This window comes from Gorilla gorilla, chromosome 1 (assembly GCF_029281585.2).
Source record: "Gorilla gorilla gorilla isolate KB3781 chromosome 1, NHGRI_mGorGor1-v2.1_pri, whole genome shotgun sequence".
Lineage (NCBI taxonomy): Eukaryota > Metazoa > Chordata > Mammalia > Primates > Hominidae > Gorilla > Gorilla gorilla.
In genome coordinates, this window is record NC_073224.2 from 94682035 (window position 1) to 94709515 (window position 27481).

The 27481-nt window shown below is 43.2% G+C and overlaps 1 protein-coding gene across 2 annotated transcripts in view; it reads right to left on the reverse strand.

The window, feature by feature from the left end:
* The window catches only part of NOS1AP (nitric oxide synthase 1 adaptor protein), a 320296-nt gene extending 295613 nt beyond the window's left edge, over nucleotides 1-24683 (reverse strand). For both annotated transcript variants that reach the window (XM_004027787.5, XM_019025884.4), the window contains exon 1: nucleotides 24077-24683. In XM_004027787.5, the coding sequence (XP_004027836.2) occupies nucleotides 24077-24181 (105 nt within the window). In that variant the 5' untranslated portion in view covers nucleotides 24182-24683. The remainder of the gene's footprint in view (nucleotides 1-24076) is intronic.
* Between the last annotated feature and the right edge of the window lie 2798 nt (nucleotides 24684-27481).

A 27481-nucleotide genomic window follows, 5' to 3' on the forward strand; every position in this document is an offset into this window, starting at 1 on the left:
GTAAAGTCAAAAGAAAGGTGATGGTCCCTAAAATGTCCCAGAATCTGCCAAGTGTCCACTGCCCAGCCAGGTTCAGGACAGGCCCAGGGCACGCCTGCAGAACTCAGCTCAGACACTCAGCAGATGTTTATTAAACCATCCATCCATCAACATGACTGTGTTTATGGTTAGCCCTAACAAGCATGATTAGGGGCTGGTTCTCTAATTCTGTTTTACGGGTTTTGTGGGCTCCAGGGGAAGAATAAATCAAGCAGGAGTTTACTGAGTCTGACTCAGCACACACCACCAACATTTCAATCAGACCAGAGTCTGAAAAACAAGCAAATATCACTCTCCCTACCAGTTCATCTGCTGTCTTGATGGAAGATGAAAGTAAATGGAATGAAGAGCATAGGGAAGAGAACCAACCTGTGTTTATGATGCCATGAAGACCACTCCAGCACACAACAAAGTTCACTTTCAGAGTGAGGCAAGAGTGTGTAAAAGCCCCCTCCTCCTCCCAAGAGGGTAACAACTCACTCCTACCCATCAGCTGAGAGTCCAACCACACATCTGGCATTGGTGCGAGTCTATCACACAATATGCACGCTGATAAATCTGGCTTTCAAGAAAGGCTAGGAAAGTTACAGACAAGCACTTATGCCTATTGAGGTCTTAATAAGTCACAGAACAACTAGGCTGCCAGAAGGAACATTAGAATCCATCTTCTTGGTCAAAATCATTAGAAACATAAGTCCTAGAGAACGGAAAATTGTATTGTGGGCCCTGTTAACATTGACTAACTGCTTTGTACTGTTGCTTAATTTTTTTCAGTAATGTCCACAGGCCAGGCACAGTGGCTCATGCCTGTAATCCCAACACTTTGGGAGGCCAAAGTGGGAGGATCACCTGGACCCAAGAGTTCAAGACCAGCCTGGGCAACATAGTGAGACCTCGATTCCACTAAAAATAAAAAGTTAGCCAGGGTGGTGGTGCACGCCTGTGGTCCCAGCTATTCAGGAGGCTGAGGCAAGAAGATCGCTTGAGCCCAGGAGTTCAAAGCTGCAGTGAGCCATGATCACGCCACACCACTCCAGCCTGGGCAACAAAGTGAGATAGCGGCAAAAAAAAAAAAAGCGCCATAGTATCTCTTCCACTAAACTGTATGTAGCTTGAGAGAGAGACAAAATATCTAACACATACCTACCTAATGTCCTTGCCACCAAAAATACTGCCTGAATATGAAAAGCACTCTATTCACACCTGTTACCAAAATAATTCTAAAAAGTCCACAGGGTATACCAAGCTTGTGCAACACCATATCTCCATCACATGACCCTTGCAGCCAACACTGTCTTGTTCAAGTTTATGTCCCTAACATCTAGCACAGTGCCTGGCTTGCCATAGTACTCAGTAAATACTGATTGCATGAATAAAATTCTCTTTCATAATCCCCTTCTTATTTTAACACATTCCTACTCATCCCCTGCTTAGATAGGGGAGATATTTTTATCAGAACCAGCACTGAGAGGCAGCATGCAATATTCCAGGGGTTCTAGAGGCCTAGGTCTACTGGGAACTGCCTTTCACTACCTAAGGGATGTTACAACATTTAGCCACTAAGACTTAACTTCCCTACCTGTAAATGGAAATAATAAAAACTATCTCAAACAAAGGATCTGAAGATCAAAACAGTAATTAAAGTGTTAGATAAACTGCAAAAGAAAATAGAGGATAGGAGTAAAGGAGGTACAAGATGAGAATAAAAGAAGCAGCCAAACACTTGCCGCTTAAAGGAGCCCTTTTTCTCGTATCCCCTCATTTATGGTACTAAAGAAGAATAAGGGCTTGGCCTGGTGAGTGCAGGAGGAGTAAATCCTCCTTACTATTTCATCAGGAAGCCTCCCCACACTGCATCTTCTTCTCAGGATCTGTGGCATATAATTTAGTACTCAACAACACACAGTAGGTGAGTTTGTTCATCTTTTCACGTGTTAGTCCCATTTCTCCAAACAGATTCATTCGCTGCATATACATTGAGCATAAATCATGTACCAGGCAAGGGTATGCAAATTTGAATTACTATCTCCTTGCCCAAAGAAACAAAAAGACCACTGAGAGAGAATAAGCACTGAGATAAATAAAATGTCAATTCATTAAGTCAGTCATAAACTCTTATTCAGTGAATAGCATGGAGCCTTCAGAGAAACACTTTTCTTGGAAATGTCAACAATCACCAGATTTACCACTTGGTGGCATGAAAAGTTCAACAGGACTGACGAAGCCAGGCCTTCTGGTTGTGCTCTTGATTCTGCCACAGGAGAGCTGTGATAGTGCTGATGAAATCCTCCTCTGTTCTCTCCCTCAATTATTCCACACAAACACCAAATTCTGCATGCCTGTATCTTAAGAAAATCCACTAGCTGAAACACTGAACTTCCTAAAACAAAAGAATGAATGAATACCCTTCAATTTACTCTATAAAAGTCCTCTTCGTTTTACAATAGTCTGTTTACTCATTACTCAACAGGGAAGCTGGGGTTTGAGAGACTGGAATGTGGCCTGGGAGAGTTCAGGACAAGCTGCAATGCCAATCCCATCCTTTGTTGGATCCACAGCCTTGAACTAGTCACTTTCATCTCTTTGTACTTCAGTCCCCCTCATCTGTAAAATAACAGAGCTGATTTAGGACCTAATCTCAGAGGTGATCTCTGAGGTCCCTTCCAACTCCAGCACTCCGTGATTCTATATTTGATTCTTCCTGTATATTCTGCAGACCACCCCACCTTGCCCCAGTGAAGTCACATCCCAATTACTTAATGCCCACGTAGTGGTTGACAGATCAATTAGAACAAACAGCCAGAACACAGCAAGACTGCACAGCACTCCACATGCTCCTGGGCTGTGTAAAGTGCCCTCTCTCTTTGAGGCATGGGAGGAGGAAACTTGTGATCTCTGTCTTCCCTTAGCTGTTCATCAATATGTTGCTCAAATGTAATTACACGTAAGCAGGATTTATTCATTCCTTATCTTATGTTCTCAAATCTTTATATGTTTTGCTGCTCCATGGGGGAAAAATAACTTAAAATCTCAGTCAGCAACTTGCCACATTGTAGTGAAAATTAAAAGCAATATCCCAATTCTGGAAAAATGGTGGCAATATATTTATTGAGTCTTCCACAGTCTCTACAAAAAATAAACAGAGCAACTAAATAGCAAATTTAAAAACTCATGGATGACACTCGACAAAATTTGGTGACAAGTTATCAGAGACAAATCACCAATAGCCAGCATGATATTGATGTCTATGTGGGAACAATCAAAGGGAAGCAATGGGGCATATGATGAACCTGAACCCAAAAGAGCCAATAGGGTAAACTGGAGAACTGCCACTGAACCTGGAACAACAGGGGACCCACAGGAGGTTCGAAGGGCTGGAGCACTCAAGCCACTAGGAACTCTCAAAACTGATTGCCCAGGACAGGACTCCACACCAAGAGAAACTGCTGGGAACAGAATCAAAATGAAGCAGGACAGGCAACAGAGACAAAGAAAAGAGAAGGCTCAGGTAAAAGAGAGAGATGGAAACAGAACTACCACATTTTTTAAATCTCCATGAAAACAAGCTCTGTGCAGTTAGAAATACTACCAAACCAACCCTCCTTTTTAAAATTCAGGAAAACTAAGTTTACATGAAAATTAACAACAGAAAAGTAACAAGGTCAAATCCATAAACATTTCTATAAAAAAAGAGAGAATAAGGAACAAAATAACATCCTTAGAAATATGTGATAGTGAAAGCATGCCAAAAAGACATATTTTTAAATAAGCTAAAAATACTTTAAATTATGCAAGGCATGAAAGAATAACATAAATTAGAATTAGAAAAATTCAGAAATAAAGTGACAAAACTCAAGAAAGCAAAGTAAAAAAAGAAAACTATTTTAGAAATAAAAACTAAACTAGAAGAAATATAAGAAAAAATAAACCTAAAAAATGCCTGAAACTTAGGGAAATTTTTTAATTAAAAAGAAATAATAGGAAAGAGATCAAAGGGATTTGAAAGTGACAAACATCGAAGATAGGCAAACGAGAACCAACATATGGATAAGAGTGGTTCCGGAAGAACAAAACCAAAGCAAGGAATATAATTCTAAAAACATTAGTCTGTGAAAACTTTCCTGGAAAAAAACTATTTGAAAACTGATATTGAAAGAACATATTGTTTACCTGAGAATACTGACTCAGAATAATATCAACATATACTCTAGTAAAATTCCCAGACTTTTTTTTTTTTTACAGAAGATAATTTAGGCAGCATCTAATTTTAACTATATACAAATTATAAGGAAAAGAAAAATTAGATCGGATTTACAACAAGCTTTATGCCAGAAGTAGATGGAATAACACTTAAGATTTTTAAAAAATGTCAACCACAGATTTAATATTCAGCAGTTTTGACCTTTCGCATACAAAAAGCATAGATAAAATGTTATCAACATTCAGAAAAAAAAAATCAGGGAATATTGTTTCCATAAGCTTTTCCTAAGGATACTAGAGAAGAACTTTGGATAATCAAAGTGACTAGAAACAAGAATGTAAGTTTTGGTAGTAAGTATTAAATATGTAATTATTGAAGAATTAAAACTAAATGAGGGTTAAAAAGGAAATATTACAATGCGTAATGACTATATGATTGTATTAGTTAACTAGGGCTGCTATAACAAATTATGACAAAGCTACAGGCTTAAGACAACAGAAATTTGTTTTTTCATAACGATGGTGAACAGAAGTCCGAAGTCAGTTTCACTGGGCCTAAATCAAGGTGTTGGCAGGCTGCACGGCCTCCAGAGGCTCTAGAGGAGAATCTATTCCTTGCCTCTTCCAGCTGCTGGAGGCTGCCAGCCTTCCTTGGCTGTGGCCACATCACTCCAATATCTGCCTCTGTGGTTACACTGTCTTTTCCTCTTCTGTGTGTAATCTCCCCCTCCCTCCCTCTTGTAAGGACAACTGTGACTATATTTAAAGCCCACCCAGATAATCCAGGATAATCTCACCATCTCAAGATCCTAAACTTAATCACATATACAAAGTCTTTGTCATGTAAAGTAATGTTCACAGATTCCAGAGATTAAGACATGAATACTTTTTGAGGGACCATTATTCAGAGTATCACAATAATACAGTATAACCATTTTAAAAGATGGTGAAGGATACAGATGACATATTTTTTAAAAGGTTTTGGACTGTTTTCAGTAATCATAATTGGTGCTGGTGTTTGTACTACTATTCTGAGATTCCTAATTGTGTAGTGTAGGATAAAGCAAGTGAGTAATTATGGAATATTGGATTCTGTTATTCCCTATGTATTTGAAAACCAGAATTCTCAGTGTGGACAAAAGATCAGATGAAATACAGAAGTAGTTAAGATATTGGAAATATCAGTATGAACACGCAAGTATGTTTACATCTATCACATTCATCCTTGCTCTTTCCTTATGTGTAGTTTCCCAGCTCTGTTCACCAAAAAAGACCTATAGACAATGGCCAACTCAATAAAAATTAGCATCCCTGGTGCCAAGATAACGGTCTTGAAATACAATTTTGCATTAAAAGATACCAGGTCTTCCTGGAGAAATGATTGATTCCAGGTCTGAGACACAAAATACACAAGGAGTAGAAGAGAGATGAAGAGGAAGGAGAATGGCAAGAGAGAGAGAAAATCCCTGATACCAAAAGAGGTATCAGTCTCCAGATTGTATGTATTCACAAATTCATAATTCGTAAAGACGTTACCACAGGAAGGGGAAGGAGGTGCTGCTCAGCCCTGGACACACACACACAGTCTGGACACACAGCTAGCAGTGTCCAGCCAAATGCTTAGTAGCATGAGGAGGCCTTTGACCTACAGACTGAATAATCTGGCCTCAAAGAGGAAATCATCACCATTGTTTGGGGGCACACCTCAAACCGTCTTGGCCTGCTGCCATTAAACATTCCCAAATACCCTTCTGATGGAGATCTGTCCCCCTCCTCACCACCACCCTCCTACCTGCAGGGAGATAAGTGCTGGTTTTGTATCCCCAAGTATATCCAGTAACTCTTTTCAATTAGGTTCCTCATTGTCAATCCATAAAAAGAAATTCTGGCCTCATAAATCAGGCTCGATAATCTGAACAAGCCAGTTCTGCTCACAAATGTCCTTATTCTGTGTACACATCAGCAGTTCTTATGGCTGCACATGGCAAAATCACCTGGGAGCTTTTAAAATTACAATGATGATAGGAACCCAGCCTGAACATGTGAAATAAGAATCCCTAGGGGCAGTGGGTATCCATGTTTTATAAGTTCCTCAGGTGATCCTATGGTGCAGCAGGGTTGCAAAGTACTGTTACATGAAATTAGGTTTCTGAGGCAGCAAGGTTAAGTGTTAGCCCTCAAACAGTCAGCAACAATGCCAGCTTTTAAGCCCAAGACCCTGGCTTCTGGGACAACCCCTGGGGCTCTCAAGCACATATCGGCCTCTTCCTGCTTGAATTTCTACAGAAATCCAAGATCATAACTAAGTCTTTTTTATCCTTTGCCTTTCTGCAGAATTTGACCCTATAGAGTTCTGATGCTTTTCAAAATACTTCTCTTTTGGCTGCAATAGGGTAAAATTGATGACTAGACTTTAAAGGATTTTTTTTCACAGAGCAGCAAAAGGTATAAATATTTGAGAACGTAAGACAAATAATGGATAAATCCTGCACTTATGTGTAGTTACATTTGAACAACATATTGATGAACAACTAAGGGAAGACAGAGATCACCAGTTTCCTCCTCCCACACCTCAAAGAGAGAGGGCACTTTACACAGTCCAGGAGCATGTGGAATGCTGTGCAGTCTGGCTGTGTTCTGGCTGTTTGCTTTAATTGATCTGTCAACCAGTACATGGGCATTAAGTAATTGGGATGTGACTTCACTGGGTAAAGGGGGATGGTCTGCAGAATACATGGGAAGAATCAAATATAGAATCATGGAGTGCTGGAGTTGGAAGAGACCTCAGAGATCACCTCTGAGATTTAGGTTCTAAATCAGCTCTGTTATTTTACAGATGAGGGGGACTGAAGTACAAAGAGATGAAAGTTGACTAGTTCAAGTCCATGGATCCAACAAAGGATGGGATTGGCATTGCAGCTCGTCCTGAACTCTCCCAGGCCACATTCCAGTCTCTCAGACCCCAGCTTCCATGCTGAATAAAGAGTAGACAAATTAGTGTAAAGTGAAAAAAGTATAAATGAGAATGGGGAGGTGGCTGCCTCCCTCCCACGTGGCACATCCAATGCATTCAGACTGCCCTAGAAGAGGTGAGTCAGCAGCCTCAAGTGTATGCTTCAGACATATTTTTAACAGAAAACAACTTAAAGCTACGTTGGAAAGAGGAAATAAAGACTCACTAAGGGGCATCACTGTCACGAGCTACTGGACATCCATAGCATTCAAGGGATGTCAGCCTCACTCTAACACACCAAACTCTTGCTGAATTCATCCACCCCTGTGTGTCTTTACTGAATGGCTACTATATACCAGGCCCTCTGTCAGTGCTGCAGAAAATACAAAAGTTCAACCACCTTTTGGGGCCCTATGCTAGGTACACAAATAACACTACTATAAGTCAAATGGTGCTGTGGCAATACAAGGAAGCACACAGGTACAGTTGGACGAAGGTGAGAAACTAGTATTTGCTGAGCTAACCCTCACAAGAAGAGCGTGGAGTTGTTGTACGCATCCTATGCCTACAACTACAAAGCCAGCTTCAGGCCACAAGCTAGTTCAACTTTAGTAAAAGAAAAATGAGACCCACACCATAAACCTCTTTACCATCCTGTCAAGGGAATGGCTGGGAGGGGAAAGTCATTAAACATCAGATTCTCTACATAAAATTGTTTAGTGAAATATAACCAACATGACTCAGATGACAGTTCGGCTGGGCAGGGGAAGCAAAATCACTACAGTGGGTAAAAGCCATGTTGGAGATCCCACTCCTGGCCAAGGCACCCCAGTAAATGTGGTGAAGAGTGAAGCAGTGTACCCAGACTGTCATCAACTTCATGCATTGATTCATTCATTCAAGACCAATGGCACACCTATAAGGTGTCAGGCACTGTGCTAAGCTCTGGAAATTCAAAAGCAAGTCAGATACAGTGCTTCTTTAAGGATCTCACCAGCCAGGGAAAGCTACTCAGGGTGGGCAAGGAAGGGTATAGAAGACAGAAATAACAGATATACAGCGGATAAATATTAACAAAAGCCTGGAAACACAAAGGAAGTTGTTGTCTAATATCCCTAGCTCCGACCACTACCACCTCGTGCCTGCAGTACAGGATGAGCTTCCTAGACATTCTCTCCAGGCCTATTATTGCCCCCTCCACCACTCTCCATAGAGCTGCTAAGGATGTTTTAAAACCTCAAGAATCATCATTTAAAACCCCTGAAATACCCCTTCCAAAGCCACAGACTAGTCCACTAACAGCTGCCTCCAAAAGTTGTTCTGGGTCCAGGAAAATGGATGAGCTCTGCCCCATCGCAGCAGCACCCATGAGTATGCTCTACAGAAAGCTCAGTGGAACATGGCTGCATGTGAAAAGCAAGACCTCATTTCAGCACCAAAGCCTTGAGCTCATTTTTGTCCAGAATTGGATATGAAGTGAACTTGGGCAAGTCACTTGATTTGACAGACCCTCAGTAGCAGCAACTATAAAAAAGGAAAAATAGCACCCATCTGGCAGCACAGTTGGAAGAATTAAATCAGAAAGTTTATAAAACACCAAGCAGAATGCCCAGCACATAGTATGTGATTAATACCTAATAATATAATGTGCCTATCTTTCCACGTGTCAGTATCTTCCCAGTGAGGCTGACATCCTTCAAGTCACCATCTTGTCTCATCTCTCTCTGGCCTTCAACACTAAGCACTGTGTCCCAAATATGGTAGATGCACAATAAATGCTTCCTATAGACTGGATCCATTTCTACATCTGCATTTAGGAATGCAAATTCAGGGAACAGGAGTCAGACTCGGAAAGGGCTATATGAAGAAAGAAATCTAAGGAGAATGCAACAAACCCAGGGGAGGAAAGTGGATATTAGTGAAATAAGAATTTATGAGGGAGTACACAGTGATTCATAAAGACTACCACTTGGGGAGGACCCCAGTTGTTCTTGGTCTTCCCATTGAAACTTCCTTTGCCTGCTCCAGTGTTTTCACCCTATGATTCTTAAATTTTCCTGCTTGATTTGATTTGATTAGAATTATCTGGGGAGGCTCCCAATATGGAGAATTCCCACTTCCACAAAAATGAACTAGATATACCTTCCCCTATTCCTCTGAAATAGAACTAAAAACTCCAGACATTATACATAAAACAAGCAGGAGAAGAATCTGAAAGATGGAGAGAAGACAGACAAGCTGGGGACCTCAGCACCCAAGAGATGGCATAGCAGCAAGTTCCCTGCATTTTCTTTTTGCCTCACATCTCCCAGACTGGTTGCTGGAGAAGCTGGAGACCTGGAAACACCAATAGACACAGACAAAACAAAAAAGGTCCCAAGAAAGCCTGTTCTCTCTAACCAAATGACCAGGAAAGGGGCAGCACAGTATGACAATAAAAATTTTTCAACAACAACAGTTCCACTCCAGAAAAATACCACAGAAAACACTATGGGCTGGGTACAGAGGCTCACATCTGTAATCTAGCACTTTGGGAGTCTGAAGCAGGTGGATCACTTGAGCCCAGGAGTTCCAGACCAGCCTGAGCAACATGGCAAAACCCTACAAAAAATCCAAAATTTAGCCAGGCCACCTGTAGTCTCAGCTACCAGGGAGGCTGAGGCAGGAATATCACTTGAGCCTGGGAGGTTGAGGCTTCAGTGAGCCATGATCATGCCACTGCACTCCAGCACAGGTGACAGGGTGAGACCCTGTCTCAAAAAAGAAGAAAAAGAGAAGAGAAAAAAACTGTGGCCCAATCTCATCAACTGAGTGGGGAAACTGGACTTCTGCCTCATCAGGCTGTAATAAAGATGTTCCAGTCTTACCTCCCTCCTGATAGTGGCAACACCAAATGGGAAGCTGGAACATCCACCTCACCTGGCAACACAAGGTCTCCTCCACCTCCTTGCTGGGGTGTCAGAGGAGACCAAGTGGAGACCTTGAACTTTTGCCACCACCCCAGTGGTACTAAGGCCAGCATTAGTGGTTGTCATGTGGAATCAGTAATGAGGTGCCCCTGCCCTTTCCAACCAGGGTGGTATCAGCTGAGGCCTAGTGGATAACCTAGACTTCTACCACCACCTGAGAGTAGTGAGGCTCTCCTGCTAGAACAGGAGATCTAAATAAGATCCAAAGCTCATAACATAATATCCAAAATGTCCAGGTTTCAATCAAAAATCATTCATCACTCCAAGAACCAAGAAAATCTCAACATGAATGAGAAAAGACAATCAACAGAAGCCAATGCCAAGATGACAGATAATATTAGAATTACCTGACATGGGTCTTAAAGCAGTCCTAAGAATGCTTCAACAAGCAATTACGAATATGCTTGAAACCAATTAAAAAGTCAAAAGTCTCAGCAAAGAAACAGAAGATAGAAAAATCACAATGCCCAGGTTGCACTGCATAATAACCGAATCAAAATCACTAGGAATACTTAGCTATTATTTTGTTTTTATAATTCCACAGAGATTCCAATGAGCAGCTGAGTTTAAGAACCAGTGCTCTAATGCCGTGGGTCTCAAACTGAAGTGTTCATCAGAATCACATGGTGGAAAACTTGGTAAAGACACTCAGGCCCTATGCTACTTCAATAAGCCTGTGCCTCTGTATTTTTATTAGTTTTCAGGTGATTCTGATTACTCCAAAGCCTGAAAACACCTGCTGTAATTAATCAAAGGAATTTGCAGGTGATTTCCTTCATCTGTGGAAGCTGCAAAATGCTTATCTGGAGGAGGAAAAAAATGCATTTACGTGACTTTGAGGAAAGGTAAAATTTCAATCATATTTTGGATACAGGTGCCCAGAATATAGTCTGTTTAACCTGGGCTGCCAAATTTAAGAAATCTAGCCACATTAAAGAGCCAATTTGAGGCCAGGCACAGTGGCTCACACCTGTAATCCTAGCACTTTGGGAGGCCAGGGCAGGAGGATTGCTTGAGCCCAGGAGTTCGAGACCAGACTGGGCAATATAGTGAGACCCTGTCTCCAAATAAAAAAATTGCCAATTTGAAAATGTAGTTACAGTGGAGGCTATGTGTGTTTATGGAAAATAGCATGGACGCAAGATAATATGTTATCTGTCACTTGGCCCACAGGAGACATGAATTTTCCTCTCCGCAGAACAATAAAATGCTTCTACATGAGTGCTTCTTCCCACCCAAAGAAACCAAAAGAAAAAGCAAAGAGTTTACAGTCAAGATAGAAAAAAAGGACACAACCAAGGAGCTTTTCCATTGTGCATGGTGGACTGAGATTTCCAATCCAAAAGGCAACATCTCTGGGAATGACCTTTTCAGCGTTTTGTACTCTACCAGAGACACCGTGGGGCCTCTGAGTGGAGAGAACTTGTCCTCAGAAATAGAGGTGCGCCAATAAACATATGCAAAAAAAGCTCAACATCACTGATCATTAGAGAAATGCAAATCAAAACCACAATGAGATACCATCTAACACCAGTCAAAAGGGGTATTACTAAAAAGTCAAAAAATTACAGATGTTGGCAAGGTTGTAAAGAAAAAGGAACCCTTATAGACTGTTGGTGGGAGTATAAATTAGTTCAGCCATTGTGGAAAACAGTGTGGCGATTCCTCAAAGACCTAAAGACAGAAATACATTTGACCCAGCAATCCCATTACTGGGTATGTACCTAAAGAAATATAAATCATTCTATTATAAAGACACATGCATGTGTATGTTCATTGCAGCATTATTCACAACAGTGAAGACAAAGAAGCATCCTACATGCCTATCAATGATAGATAGACTAGCTAATGTGGTACATATGCATCATGGAATACTATGCAGCCATGAAAAAGAATGAGCTCATGTCCTTTGCAGGGACATAGATGGAGCTGGAAGCCATTATCCTTAGCAAACTAATGCAGGAACAAAAAAAAAAACAAATACTGCATGTTCTCACTTATAAGTGGGAGCTAAATGATGAGAACACATGGACACATAGAGGGGAACACCACACACTGTGGCCTTTCAGAGGGTAGAGGTTGGGAAGAGGGAGAGGATCAGGAAAAAGAACTAATGAGTCCTAGGTTTAATACCTGAGTGATGAAATAATCTGTACAACAAACCCCCATGACTCAAGTTTACCTATGCAACAAACTGCACATGTGCCCCTGAGCTTAAAATAAAAGGTTTTTCAAAAACGGAATAAAGGAAAAAAATAGAAGTGGGGCCAGGCACAGTGGCTCACACCTGTAATTCCAGCACTTTGGGAGGCTGAGGCGGGCAGATCACTTGAGCCTAGGAGTTCCAGACCAGTCTGAGCAACATGGTGAAAACCCATCTCTACAAAAAAAAAAAATATATATATATATACATATAGATAGATATGAAACTTAGCCAGGCATGGTGGCACATGCCTGTAGTCCCAGCTACTTGAAAGGCTGAGCTGGGAGGATCACCTGAGCCCCAGGAGGTCAAGGCTGCAATGAGTCATGATCATGCCACTGTATTCCAGCCTGGGCAACAGAGTAAAATCCCATCTCAAAAGGAAAAAAAAAAAAAAAAGCTGGGAAAGGCAAGGAAGAGGGCATGCACATTGAAAGGAGTGAAATGCCACACTGGACAGGAAATGCACAGGCAAGAGCCCAGCCAAGAATAACACCCTCCAGGAAGGGCCTCCCAGAGCTCCTCTCCTTCCCATTCTCCAGCACTTCCACCTACTCACTGATGCCTCATTTCTTTATCTGGACAACATCAACATGGTCCAGAAAAGTCTTTACAGGTGACCCGTTGCCCAATGGCACAGAACAGCAGACCTGGGTCCCGGACATAGCCACAATGGAAAGGACTAAGATCATCTTTAACAGACCATTTGCCTATTCAATCCAACCTAAAAGACCCTCCTCTGAAAAACTGGAACAATAAAACCTATCCCCATGGGATAGGGGCCACTGTAAAGATTAAATTAGTTAATACATGTAAAATGCTTAGAACAATGCACAGAACACAGTGAGCACTTGATAAACATTAGCTCTTGGTATTTTGAATGACATACAGCACAAGAGTTAACAATGGAGACACCCTGAGCCACACTACCTGTGTTTGACTCTGGGATCTATCCACTACTAGATGTAGACCATGAGCAAGTTACTCTGCCTCTCTATGCCTTGGCTTCTCCATCTATAAGATACAAATAATGATAATACCTTAACTAGCATGGTTGTTGGGAGAATTAAATTAATCGTTTCATAGAAAGAGCTTGGCACAGTGCCTGGAACACAGTAAGCGCTTTCTAAATGACAGTAATTATAATGTTATCTTTCTATGATGTGGCTAGCATGAGGCAAGTAAGTTAGGGAGTCCCCTTGACCTCTGAGGTGCTTGTAGCCTAATTAAGGAGACAAGCAATGCACACATAGAACTAGCAGGGAAGAACAGCACAGAACATGGGATGCATGATAATTCTGCAAGCATGCAAACAGCACTTCTCATGTTCTCCTCCCTGTCTCCTTTCTCTCTCCCCAACACACTCACATGCTAAGGGAATTCAGAATGTTACAGGGTGCTGTGGGGTTAGGGGAGTGCTCCCTTCTTGGTCACCCCCTTACTCCCAAGGGCAGGCCCCTTGGTAGGGATTCCCAGGTCTTATTCAATACTCAACGCTGCTCATTTAAACAAGTTCCCCCTGGAAAGCACTTCGTTTCAAGAATAAATGGGGGTAGCCACTCTCCTCAGTTCTCATGGATGGACCATAAAGGGGTAAGACACAGAAGCCTCACTAGAGAAAACTAACAGGGGTTAGTTTTCTAACTAACGGAGTAGGAATTCTAAAGTGTTCCAGCACCCTCTGGGCACTGAACTTGCTGGAAGTGCCATTTTAAATAACTTTTAAAGCCAACTGCTCCAGTGCTTAAAAGGAAACATGATGCCGAACATAAAAATTGTAAAGGGAAATGTAAGCATCACAAGGTATTAATTAATCCCATGATAGAAGATTCCTTCTGCTTAGATTACCTCTGCTTAAAGAAATATTTATCCAAGAAATTCAGAGAAAGACAAGTGAAGACAGACAATACCGTACTTAAGATTCTGTGATTTTTAATCCTGACAAGGATTAAAGGGCTGGAACAAATGTGATGGTGGCATGCACCAGAACCTAGTTAACCCCTTTTTATTCCTTCCCAAAGAGGCTGACAGCTATTTTAAGCCCACAAAGTAGTCACGCTGTCTGATTTGCAACTTTAGGAATCAGAGTAGCTGCAGCTAGATTTTTTAAGCAGGCATGTATAATGAAGATAATACATGACTAGGCCTCTGACTTATAAAAGAACAGAGTGTCTGAATATTCTATAGATTAAAACCATGCACAGATGAAACTAAATTGTAACTTGTAGGACTTAATAACAATAATAAAAACAGCAGCCAACTCTGTGTCATGCACGGTGCTAGGCCATTTACAGGTACTACTGATTCAATCCTCCCATTAACCCTACAAAGTATGAGATATTTGTATCCTCTTTTTACAAATGAGAACGCTAAAGGAAAGATGCTACATAACTCACACAAAGTCAAGTAGCAAGTGAGGGATAGAGCCAGGATTTGAACCCAAACACAGTTTGGCTCCTGAATTCATGCCATGCTATGCTACCAACCAAATTCATGTCATAAAAATTGCAAAGTAGCAAATTACAGAAAATAAACCACGAATTAGGAAAAAAAAAAAAGACATCAATTCATTAATGAGAAAACAAGTTGAAAATGTTTCTTACATAAATGACAATTGAGAAATGACAATTACCTACTCCTGAAATTGGCCATATGTTCTATATTCAGATTCTAATTCCATTGGACATCCATCAATGGAATTTTATTTAATTCAGGAAAAAAAATGCTTACTTGGTATTTTCATTGGAAGGAATCAGCACTGTGTGAGATTGGGATTATCAGAAAGAGGCCATGCTGGGGGGTCCCTCAAGCCACTGGGAACCGGAAGTTACTAGACTAAAGCAAGAGAAATGGTGGGGAGGAGTGTAGAGTCAATTAAGGCACCTCTCACCATTGGGTGACCCAGGAGGGTCCTGGCCATCTTATAGGGAGCATCTCTTTCATTCAAAATACATTTTCTATGTGCAAGGCACTGTACTCAGGGCTGTGGAAGACATGGGGGCAGAGTGACATGGACCCTGACAATGACAATGTAGGGATGAAAATTGGACAGGGCAAGCAGCTCTAATACAAAGCAGGTGGGACTGGTAACATCCACTTCACGGAGTGACTTGTGAACTGGGTGGGAAACTGCAGTGAGGGTTAAGGGAATGGTGGGTACTACAGTTGGGTTGAAGCCCAGGGTGATTAAAGGGAATTGTTCAAAAACAGCCTTGAATATCATACTAAGAATTTTGGTTCTAATATAGTAGGTATAGAAACTTTTCATGTTTTTGAGTGGGAGGATAACCATTTCAAGAAAATTGATAGGGCAAAAGTTTAAGGGATGAGGGGGATCAGAGAACAAGTGGGGCACTGGAGGCCTTCAGAAGGTTATTGATGGCCCTGATAACAGGGGAGGGGGTGGAGCATCTGAACGGGTGATGGACCAGCCAGGGTGCGTGGATTGATGTCACTGGGAACATTCAAGATGATTTGGCACCTGACTTGATGTGGGGTACAGGAGAGTAGAGCCTGGACATCATAGGTACCCAGTAAACAGCAAATTTGAGTTGGCTGTTAAATCAAAGAATACAAGGAGTACTTTAAAGTGTCAGGCCCATGTGCCCAAGAGGATGGTGGGGTCGTTAAAAGACAATGAAGTCAGAAGAGAAATTTGATTTCCAGCTTGTTGAGTGATAGGGACAGCAACACATTCAGGTACAGATGGCCAGCAGGAAGCTGCACATAAAGATGTGGAGTCTGGACTGAAGTAGAGAGCCAGCAGCCTGCGTAACAGAAGAGTGGGAGTAGACAGAATCCAAAGGAGAGGGAATGGAGCACTCACAGTAGAGGGCAAAGGGAGGAGGTAGCACAGCCACAAAAGAAGGAGGTATGGGCAGGGGCAAGGGGCTGGCTGACTGCAAGCAGGCACAGAGAGCCCAATGAGGCATTCCACGGAGGACTAGGACAGGCAGCTCAAGAAGAAAAGTCAAAAAGGATGAGGATAGAGAAGGGGGCAGCAGAGCAATTTCAGTACAGCAGCCAGGACAGAAGTTGGAAGGAAGCAGCCAGGGACTGAATGAAGACTGAGATACTGCAGAGGGTGGAGTACTCTCTCACAAGGCTTAGCTGTGAAAGGAGGAGAAAGACAACATGTTAATTAAAGAAAGAGGTGGAAAGAAGAGATATTTCATACAGGGAAGGCCATAGCATACTCTTAGGCAGGGAGGAGTAAGCCAGTGCCCAGGAGATGTAACCGTGCAAGGGTAGGGGTGGGGAGTGAAGGGCATAATTAAGAGGACAAGGGCAGACTAACAGGACATGGAAGGCAGATGGATCTCAAAATGAGGGAAAAAGAAAAAAATTGGACTTCACCAAAATTTAAAACTTTGTGTTTCAAAGGACAATACCAAGAAAGTGAAAAGACCACAGAATGGGTAAAAATATTGCAAATCTATATAAGGGATTTGAATCCAGAATATATAAAGAACTCTTACAACTCAATAGTAAAAAAGCCAATCCAACTTTTAAATGGGCAAAGGATCAGAATAGACATTTCTCCAAAGAAAATATATAAATGGCCAAAAAACACATGAAAAGATGGTCTTTTTTTTTTTTCTCTGAGTCTGCTTGCTAGGGAATGAGGAGATATTCTATGTTGTTCAAAAGGGAAATGCAAATCAAAACTATGATGAAATCCCACTTCACACCCAGGAGGATGGCTAGAATCAAAAAGTCAGACAACAAGCATTGGTGAAGATATGAACACACTGCTGGTGGAAAGGTAAAACAATGCAGCCACATTGGAAGTCCCACAAATGGTCACACATGGTTACCATGGGACCCAGCCATTTTACTTTTACCCAAGATAAATTTTAAAAAATAAAAATAAAAACATGCCTGCACAAAAACTTGTACATGAATGTTTATAGCATTATTTTTAAGAGGGAAAAATGGAAACAACCTAAATGTGCCTCAGCTGATGAATGAACAAACCAAATGTGGTATATCCATACAATGACATATTATCCAGCCATATAAAGTAATTAAGTACTGATAAATTATAGATGAACCCTGAAACACAACACTAAGGCAAAGAAGTCAGACACAAAAGACCACATATTGTATAATTCCATAAATATGAAATGTCCAGAATAGGCAAATCTAGAGACAGCAAGTAGATTAGTGGCTGTTCAGGTCTGGGCAGATGCAGGGGGTAAGGATTACAGGTGTGTGCCACCATGCCCAGCTAATTTTGTATTTTTAGTAGAGATGGGGTTTCACCATGATGGCCAGGCTAGTCTTGAACTCCTGACCTCAAGTGATCCACCCGCCTTGGCCTCCCAAAGTGCTGGGATTACAGCAGTGAGCCACCGCGCCCAGCCTAGTGTTTCTTTTTAATGTGATGAAAATGTTCTAAAATTGACTGTGGTGCTGGTAGTACAGATCTGTAATATCTTAAAAATCACTAAATTATACATTTTAAATTAGTGAATTGTATGGTATGTGAACTACATCTCAATAAAACTATTAGAAAGGAGGGAACTCAATAGTAAAAAGCCAATCCAACTTTTAAACGAGCAAAGGATCAGAATAGACATTCTCCAAAGAAAATATATAAATAGTCTTTTCCAAAAACAGAAAGGAAGAAGAAAAGTAGCAAAGATCAAGTTTGCAGGGTAGGGCAAAAAGGCAGGAAGGAACGGCCATGGGCATGGTCCCAGGCTGCTCGGGAGGGTAGACAGCAGGACAAGGGCAGCAAAAAGGTCACTGAGGAGCTAAGAGCATCCTCAAGGCAACAAAGGTATAAAGGGAAGGCAGGTAATTATAGCCAACGAAAGCATTCTGAAAGTTTGAGTCTTGGGAGTAGCTGCATTATGAGTAGGCAATAGTAAACAGTGAGTCAAGTCTGATTAGTATAGATAACTGGCAAAGGTCATCATTAGATGTGGCTGCATGATTTTGACCACTAAAAAGGACTGGGACATTGTGGGCAAAGGAACTATGACTGAAAGCCATAAAATCATGAAATGTACGGCTAACGTGGAAATAGACTTGTCCATCAAATCCCAAGATACCAGGTGTGGAGGAACATACTGGGACACCTGAGAGCAATGTAAGGACAAATAAAATAGGTGTCATTTCAGAGCGGTACTGTATCTTTGGAACTCACTGCCCCCCACCAAAAAAAAAGTAGTCTGGGCAGAAGATAAGTGTTTTTAAAAGCATCTGGAAAAGCATAAGAAAGTGAACTACGTCTCCTCCTTAATGATGACATCAGAAAATACATCAGACCCTTAATCCGAATTGCTACTGTTCCAGAACCCTGGAAGACAGGACCCTTAGTCTGGGTGGAGAGAAGGGAGAAAGGGGACATAAACACCCAGTGTATAGTGGAATGGGTTCTGAGAGCTCTGTACCATGCCATGCAGGCTCAGATGAGTCAGGGATACCCCATTTACGGTGACCAAATGTCATTCATCTGGAGGCCTTCATGGCAGTATGTTTAAGAGGCATCCACAGATATCCTGCTGAGGTTACTGGAATCTCTAAAATCCACATCAGGGAAACCATCAACCAATGAAGCCAGGTAGCAAGGAAGGAAATATAGCCAGAGAATTCAGCTTCAATCTGACCAAATGCTCCCAAGCCACAAAATCACTCAGCAATGATATTTACTGCTTTCAGACTTTCCACAATTGGTCATTTCTTCCACTTGACAATTTTTCATTGTGACTATGTTTGTACCTGATGTTGAGGCTTGGGAGGGGGAGATACACCGAGGCATGAGGCAAGGTCCTCAAAGAACATTCCATATCACCAGAGAAGATATATGCAGAGAGGAAAAAACAGAATTTTGTGTGGTAAACAGCTTCAGCAATATCTCTCATCCCACGTGCAATCTTGCAATGTGAACTTGACATTCCCCCATCAAGAAGTAGGGCTTATGTCTCTTCCCTAATAGCCTGTTTTGACCAACAGGATGTGGCAGAAGTGACCCTATGTAACTCAGAAAGACCCAACCTTAAGAGCTTCTGCTTTCCTGCTTGGAACACCCCCTACTGAAAACCAGCTGCCAAACAAAAGGGCCACCATGCTGTGAGGAAATCCAAGCCAGCCAGTGAAGAGAATAGTCACGTGAAGGACGACCAAGGCACAGTCATATGAGTGAAGCCTTCTTGAACATTCCAGCCTAGCTGTGGATGAATGCAGCAAAGTGAGTGATCCAGTCAACGCCATAAGCAACAGAAGAACAGCCCAGCCAAGCCCTGCCTGAATTCCTGAGCCATGATTCATAAGCAAATTAAACAGTTATTGTTTCAAGCTACTGAGTCTTGAGGTCGTTTGTTTTGAAGTGATGGATAACTGAAACCAGTTTGAAGCCAGGGAACCAGGGATAAGTCCTGGTTCTGTTATTATCTGACTATGGGACCTTGGGTCCATGACTTCTCCTCCAAACTTCAATTTCCTCATCTGTACAATGATGGGGTGAGGGGGTTGTACTAGATGAGCCATGGTGCTTTCCAGTTCTGACCATCTGTATCATATACGCAGATATAAGGGAACAATCTAGGCAATGAGTGTTAGGACTACAAAGGGAGCAACTATTAATACTTCAGGTTTGAGTGAGCCTTGGAGGAGGTGAAAGAACCATGGACCTGGAGTCAAAAGCCCTGGAGTGTGAGGATTAAGTGAGGCAGAGGCTAGAATAATGCATGGCACATAGTAAGTGCTCAATAAATATCATTAACTGATACACCAATTTGCAACTCTGGACAAATTAATCTCTCTGATATCCATTTTTTGGTCTGAAAAATCGAGCTAACACTAATGTGCCTGTGCCTGTCTCTATAAGAGGAAAAGTCTTTGTGTGTAGAAGTCCAATGCAAATCAATAATCACCTACAGATATAAGATATAACTATTATTAATACTCTTATTATCCTTTGTACCCGTAGCATTAAAAGTCTCTTTCTCACCAAGAGAGGAGAGACAGTCAGTTGATGGCACTGGCCACCAGGAAGACATACTGGGAGATCAGGAGGCAGGTACTAAGGAGCCACAGGCTCTCAGGGCATGTGAGATTTACCCACCCACCAGCATCAGTCAGTAAGCCAGGTACCCACTCTGAACACAGACAGCAGGTTTCCCTGGCAAGCAGCTCTCAGCCCAAAGGGAAATCTGGAAACAGCCAAGCATTAAAAGTTTGAGCCGGGCGCAGTGGTTCACGCCTGTAATCCCAACATTTGGGAGGCTGAGGCAGGCAGATCACCTGAGGTCGGGAGTTCGAGGCCAGCCTGACCAAAACGGAGAAACCCCCATCTCTACGAAAAATACAAAATTAGCTGGGCATGGTGGCGCATGCCTGTTATCCCAGCTACCCAGGAGGCTGAGGCAGGAGAATCACTTGAACCTGGGAGTTAGAGGTTGTGATGAGCTGAGATCATGCCATTGCACTCCAGCCTGGGCAACAAGAGCAAAACTCCATCTCAAAATAAATAAATAAATAAATAAATAAATAAATAAATAAATAAATAAATAAATGTTTGAATAATTTCCTGTACCAGAGTTCTAGAGGCCAGCAACCTGAGAACACTCCACTAGAGAGCTGTGAATCAAACCCGTGGCCAACATAGAGTGAATATTCCATAAAAATTATTGAATGAAAAGGCACTGGATTTGGGAGTCTGAAGTCAAAGCCCCAGGCTTAAATCTTGGCTTTGTCATACACAACTGTGAGCACTAAGGCACGCAACAACCTCCCTGAGCCTATGTCCTCGTTTATAAAATAGACATAAGGAGACCCATCTCCTAGGGAAGTAGTGAGAATTAAATGAGGTACTGCAGGTGAAAAAAATCTGGGATTGCACTTGATAACTAAATGCATGGGTTTTTAAGTGCACAGAACCTCTGCCACCCAGATGCCCTTCGATCCTAACCCCACACCTTTCAATCTCTGCAGAACCCTGAAAATGAGTGGCATACGTCCAAAGGAACACTCAATCCAATGTTGATTCTGAAAAACTGCCAGCCCTTGGGAGAGAAAGAGCTGCACTCATTTTCCAAGGGTACCTGACAAGGCAACAATAATACATTTGCATTTTCCAGCCTGCATTTTTCCAAAACAAGGGAAGACTGCGATGTGGATTTAACCCTGAAATCCCAGTGATTGTGCAGTTGCATAGACACTGCTCTGCAGGGATGTGGAAAACAGCCAGAGAAGGCTCTTACCAGGAGCATGTAGGACAGAAAAGCTCGTGCTTCCACCTCTGCTTAGGTCTTGACTAACATGGTGTTTGAATGTGCCAGGGTGCAGCATCAATTACAAAGATCTGGGAGTTAGGACCTGGTCCTCAAAGTCAGCCTTTGCCCAAAGAAGTTCCACCACTCCCCTTACCGTATGCTCTTGTCCTTTCTTCTCTGCCTCACCTCTCTCGAAGAAGGATCCTTGGTCCCCTATTTCTCATTTGCATTGGGAAAACAGCTTGAACCAACTGCGGCTCCCTCTCCTTTCACTGACCACCACTGCCTGTGAATCCAGGGAAGTTACTATAGGAACTACATCACACAGCCCCCAGACATTTGCTTAGAAAAGAAACAGTACATTTGGGAAAGGGAGAGTAAGATCCAGCAAATTGGAGGCAACCCTCAAGCCCAATATTTCTCAAAGTCTGGCCACAATCACCTGCATTAAATCACCTGGAATGCTCGCTAAAGATACATAGTCCTGGGCTCCCCCAAGATGTATCAAATTAAAATTGGGGTGTGGCAAGACTCAAACTTGTTAACCCCCTCACCTGATAATTCTTATGCACACTAGGTTTTAGGGACCAAATGCAGAGGACTGAACTGTGATAAAATAAAAAGGCTTAAAATACACTATCTATCTATCTATCTATCTATCTATCTATCTATCTATCTATCTATCTATCTATCTATCTATCTATCTGAGACAGGGTCTCATTCTGTCACCCAGGGTGGAGTGCAGTGGTGCAATCATAACTCACTGCAGTCTCTAACTCCTGGGCTCAGGCGATCCTCCCACTTTGGCCTCCCAAAGTGCTGGAATTACAGGCAATAGCCACCATGCTTAGCCTTAAAAACACTTTAAATCTTACCTCCCTTCTTACCCTCTTACTTGTAAAACAGGGTACTGCTGAACCAAACAAAACACAAGCCAATTTCCCAGTTTATGTATGTCCAAGAAAATTAAATCATGACCCTGATGAAAACTCATACTTTAAAATAAAAACCTCTGCTCACCAAATCAACAGGCCTGGGCAAAAATTAACCCAAGCATCCCATCTTAGACCCACCGACCAGGTCTATTCTGAGAGATGAGAGAACTGAGATAAGATCTTGGCTGCAGCCCCACTCTGTCCCAGCCATACCCAGTAATTCAGCTCTGCATTCCACGGCAGCTTTTAATGTTTCGGGGGACTAAGCGGGGCAGCTCTCCTAGCTCAAGCAAATATGGCTGGGATAAGGTTATTCAGGGGGAAAAAAGGGTGAGCTTCACCAGTTCACCCGTATACATGAGAAAGAAAAAAATCTAAAGAAACTGACCACACTGGGCACATGTCAGATACTCGAAAAATGTGTGAATTGAAGGAAGAAGACACCTGATGGAATGATCCTTTCGTGAGATGCTAACAGCCTGCACGTACACCATCATGAAAGAGAAAGAGAACAAAGAGTCAAACTGTCGCCACATCCAAAGTACAACGTTTTCAAAACCAGCAAGACCCAGCCTACTTAGAGGGACAATACTTTTCCACCGACAGGCACACTGTAGGTGCCGAAAGTCCCTGGGTCTCTCTACGTCACAGAGGAGGTCAAGTGGCTTGAAGGAAGAGCAGAACACTGTTCCACAGAAAAAGCACTCTTTCCTGGTGATGGGCAGTGGGAACCGCCACTGCAATTTCAGAAGCCAGAACTCCTCACTCAGGGAGGTGCATCACAGGGGGTCAGCCTTGCTCACACCTGATGGTCCAGGGCCGAGGCTTCTGCTCCACCCCTCCCCCAACGGTGGACCTGGAGCTCCGACCTCAGCGCTGAAATTCCAGTCATCTCTGCTAAATTCTTCAGCAACAGTTCCCTACTAGATGCTGAAACTTAACATTGAGCCACAAAACTAGCAAATGGGTAGCTTTCACCACTCCCTTCAGTGACTGGCACATGCAGAGGAGTCTGGCAAATTAGCCAATTAGGAAGTGACTCTGACACCTAGACCCGGTTACCTGGAGTTTAAAAAAAAAAAAAAAAATCTGTATTCTTTTCTTCAATTAGGAAGCACGCATTCCTCTTTTAAAAGACCTTCCTGAAAGCACCTCTCCCTGGGAGCCCAGCAGGTAAATAACACCAGAGCTTCCTTAAACCGATTCTAAACGACCAGGTGCCCAGGCTGCGCTCACTTGCCGACTTCTCCTCTGGAGGAGGGATCCGGGAAGTAACTCAATCCAGTCCTAGGCGGGTAAGGATGGGGGAGTCTGCAGGTGGGAAGGGGGAGGTGAGGCAATACCGCTCAAACTTTGCAGTTGCTCTTGAGCAGTTCTGGGCAGGAGCCCGCGGAATTATAGACTCAGAAGGGAGAGTCACCCTCCCTAAGAGAAAGGCCCCCAAATCGGCCTAGCCCGCCAGCTCTGGGTCCAGGACGGCTGTGCATCCCATCCGCTCAAACATGCCCCCCCAACCGCCACCACAGGTAGCACCCTCCCCGGAGCCCCCTCACCTTGGCCTCAAAGCAGATGCCGTGTTGGAAGGCGTCCTCGTTGTGCAAGGGGATCCGCAGGTCGTGCCCATCATCCACAAGGTTGTACTTGGTTTTGCTAGGCATGGTTACCCGCGGCGGACCCGCTCCTTCGGAGGCGGCGGCTGCAGGAAGGGGCTGGCGAGACCCCGGGGAGGGGAGACTGGAGTTGGGCGCGGCGACGCGTGGCGGGGCCTGGGAGCGCTGGGCAGGGGGAGCCCTGGCCGCCCGGCGGCCGGACCCGAAGCGGTGCCGAGGGCCGAGCGGCAGCGGGCTGAGCTGATGCGGGCGACGCGAGCGGCGCTGTGGTCGCGCAATTCCTGCCGGCTAGGAGGGCGGCAGGGGAGGAGGTGGCGGCGGGAGCGGGCTGCGCGGCGCCCCTGCCCGGGGAGGGGAGCGGTGGGGCTCGCGGCCCGAAGCGGGACTGGGCGCGGCGCCGGCCCCAGAGCAGTGGAACGCACGGCCCGGGACGAAGAAGAAAAGGCGACGGTGGCGGTGGCGGTGGCGGTGGCGGTGGCGGCGGCGGCGGCGGAGCAGGGTGCCTGTCACGGAGACGCTGGATCAGCCGCCAGCGAGCGGCTCCTCCTGTGGGGCGGGCCCAGGCCGGCTCCTCCCGCCGGGCTCAGAGGCCCCGCCCGCCGCCGGGTCCGCCCCCGCGCTGCCCGCGCTGCCAGCCGAGCAGGTGAAAGTACCCGGGAGAGTCGCGCCCGGCCCTGCCCGCGCCCCCGGCCGCGCGACGCCGGCAACTTCGCCCCGGCCCCAGACTGCCGGGATCTGAGGTGCCCTAGCTCAGCCTAGTTTCCTTTTTTTAACGGTCAAATTCTGAGCCGGAGCTACTGATGGCCGCGGCGGCATGGCCTTGAAGTTTTTGTTTTTGTTTTTGGAGAGGGGGGAGGGGCCGTGTTTATTGTTTTGTTTTCGTGTTTTACCAGGAAGGCCCAAGTCTTGTCCCAGATATCCCAGATCTGGGCCCTCATTAATTCTCAGAGTCCCCTTTCTCAGAAGGCAAGACTGCGCCCAAATGGAGGACTATCTTAGGCGCTTTTTGTTCGTATGTGACTTGTGTAATAGGGCTTATGGGGTGCCTTTAGGGAGGGTTTTAACATTTAAAAGCCATCAGCCTTGTAGAAATGGGGAAGGCAGAAAGGAGTACTAAGGACAAGAGAATCCAGAACATTTTTATATTCTTGACTGTCTACAACTGGGTATGGACAAAATGAGCTTCCGAGTTATTTCCGGCCAGCGTATTATGGTTCCCATCTTAGTAAATGCTGGAGCTCAATTTGCCTATTGTTAAGAAGGGGCTTAGTCACTTTTCTCCTTTACATCAACAGTTTTTGAGAAAAGTTGCCTAATTATCTCCATCTTGGCAGATATCGGGTAATGGAAGGGTTGTGTCCTATGTGTTCAGTTTCTGAACGGTGCAAGATATGCAAATAAAGGAGCTATAGGAGGAGTTCGTGACCAAGTATTCAGTATCTGTGAAAACACCATAGGTAGAGCCGCAGGACAGCTGTTATATACATGGCTAACTCCAAAATCTCGGAAAGTAACCAGTCAAGCCAGTGCCAAAGCCAGTCAAATCTGAGATTCCTTAGACCAAAGGGTCAGATTCTCTGTTGAATTCATCACCTTAAACCTACTTTTAGTGCCCTGTGTACATATCTACCCAAGGCGACTTGCAGACCAAACATTATTGATTGCTTGTTGTATAGGCCCGGCTTGGAATTACCATAAAGCATAACAATGAAACTGCTTGTAAACGGCATGTCTTCTTATACCATTTCCATGACAGATTTCTACAAGAGAATACATTATTGCCGTGATTGCATTTCTCATTTTGTCCCATAGTGCTAAAGTACAATTGCCCTTAACTAGATATTGCCTATTCTCTAACTGCTGAAATTACTGGTCAAGATGTAGCAACTTCTGGGATATCTCCTTAAATAAAAGCAAACTGATGATATGGACAAATTAATCACATACATTATGCTGTACAGATTTTATTATATTCATAAATATTAGTAAGAACCAAAAATAATTTGCACTGAAGAAATGCACCACTAACCTTTTTATAAATACAGGACATGAAAGTCTAATCAGGCATGTTTGACTCTTTGAATGTCAAAGTGGTTTTAATATGCATCGTAAATGTACTCTCTAAAACCTGGCACAGTAACTCAATAACTTAAAGGCAAGACCTTAAGTAACTACTTCATTTACATCTCATATTCTCTCCCGAATTTAAAATGTCCTCTGACTCCAAACGGCCTTTTTTCTAGATTAATTTGAGTCTGACTGCACTGCTGAATTTATCAGAATTTCATATCTAAGTCTATAACACATTGTTTGTAGACAAAACACAAACAAAAAGGCTGAAATCCCAAAGGTATTTCAGGGTCTAGTACAGAGACTACTACAGAGTAGACAGCCAATAATTATTTATGGAACTGAATAATAATAGATAATGATCATTCCCTTTCACTATGTGTCAGGCATTGTTCTTAGAGTCTTACAGGTGTTATTTAATATGCACACAACTCTAAGGTTAGCCCTGTTTTACACAGAAACCGAGGCACAGGGGGGTTTAAATAACTTGCCCAAGGTCACACATGTAGAAAGGAAAAGAACTGGAATTTGAAGGCAGGTCAATTCTGTGTCAAGAGGTGGTTCTGGCATGCCTGGATTGATAAGAAAAGCTTCATATTACAAATGAGATGCATGTCAAATTCAGAACCCATGTTTTATTTAGGTACATAGTATTGCTAAGGTAATATTCATTCCATTTCAGTTATATGAAGTGTTCCAAAAAGGAGAGTCTCATTCTCTACTTTGGCCTCCACCTAATATAACGTCAGTGCCACATAGGCATGAAAACACCCTTCTTCCAGAAACAATGGGCATCCAAAGTAATTTCCTTTTTTTAGGCAGTGATTTCAATCTTGTTTTTACACCTTTAAATGTAACTAAATCTCACCCACAGCATTTCCAAACCTGTTTTAAAAAAATGAATCAAGTTTTATTTCTTTTTTTTTTTTTTTTTTGAGACGGGGTCTCACTCTGTCACCCAGGCTGGAATGCAGTGGGATGATCTCTGCTCACTGCAACCTCAGTCTCCCTGGTTCAAGCAATTCTCCTGCCTCAGCCCCCACCCATGTAGTTGGGATTACAGGCATGCACCACCATGCCCAGCTAATTTTTTTCTTTTTTTCTTTCTTTTTTTTTTTTTTTTTGTATTTTTAGTAGAGATAGGGTTTCACTGTGTTGGCCAGGCTGGTCTTGAACTCCTGACCTCAAATGATCCGCCCACCTCGGCCTCCCAAAGAGCTGGGATTACAGGCATGAGCCACCTCGCCTGGCCTCAAGTTTTATTTCTTATAGTGAATG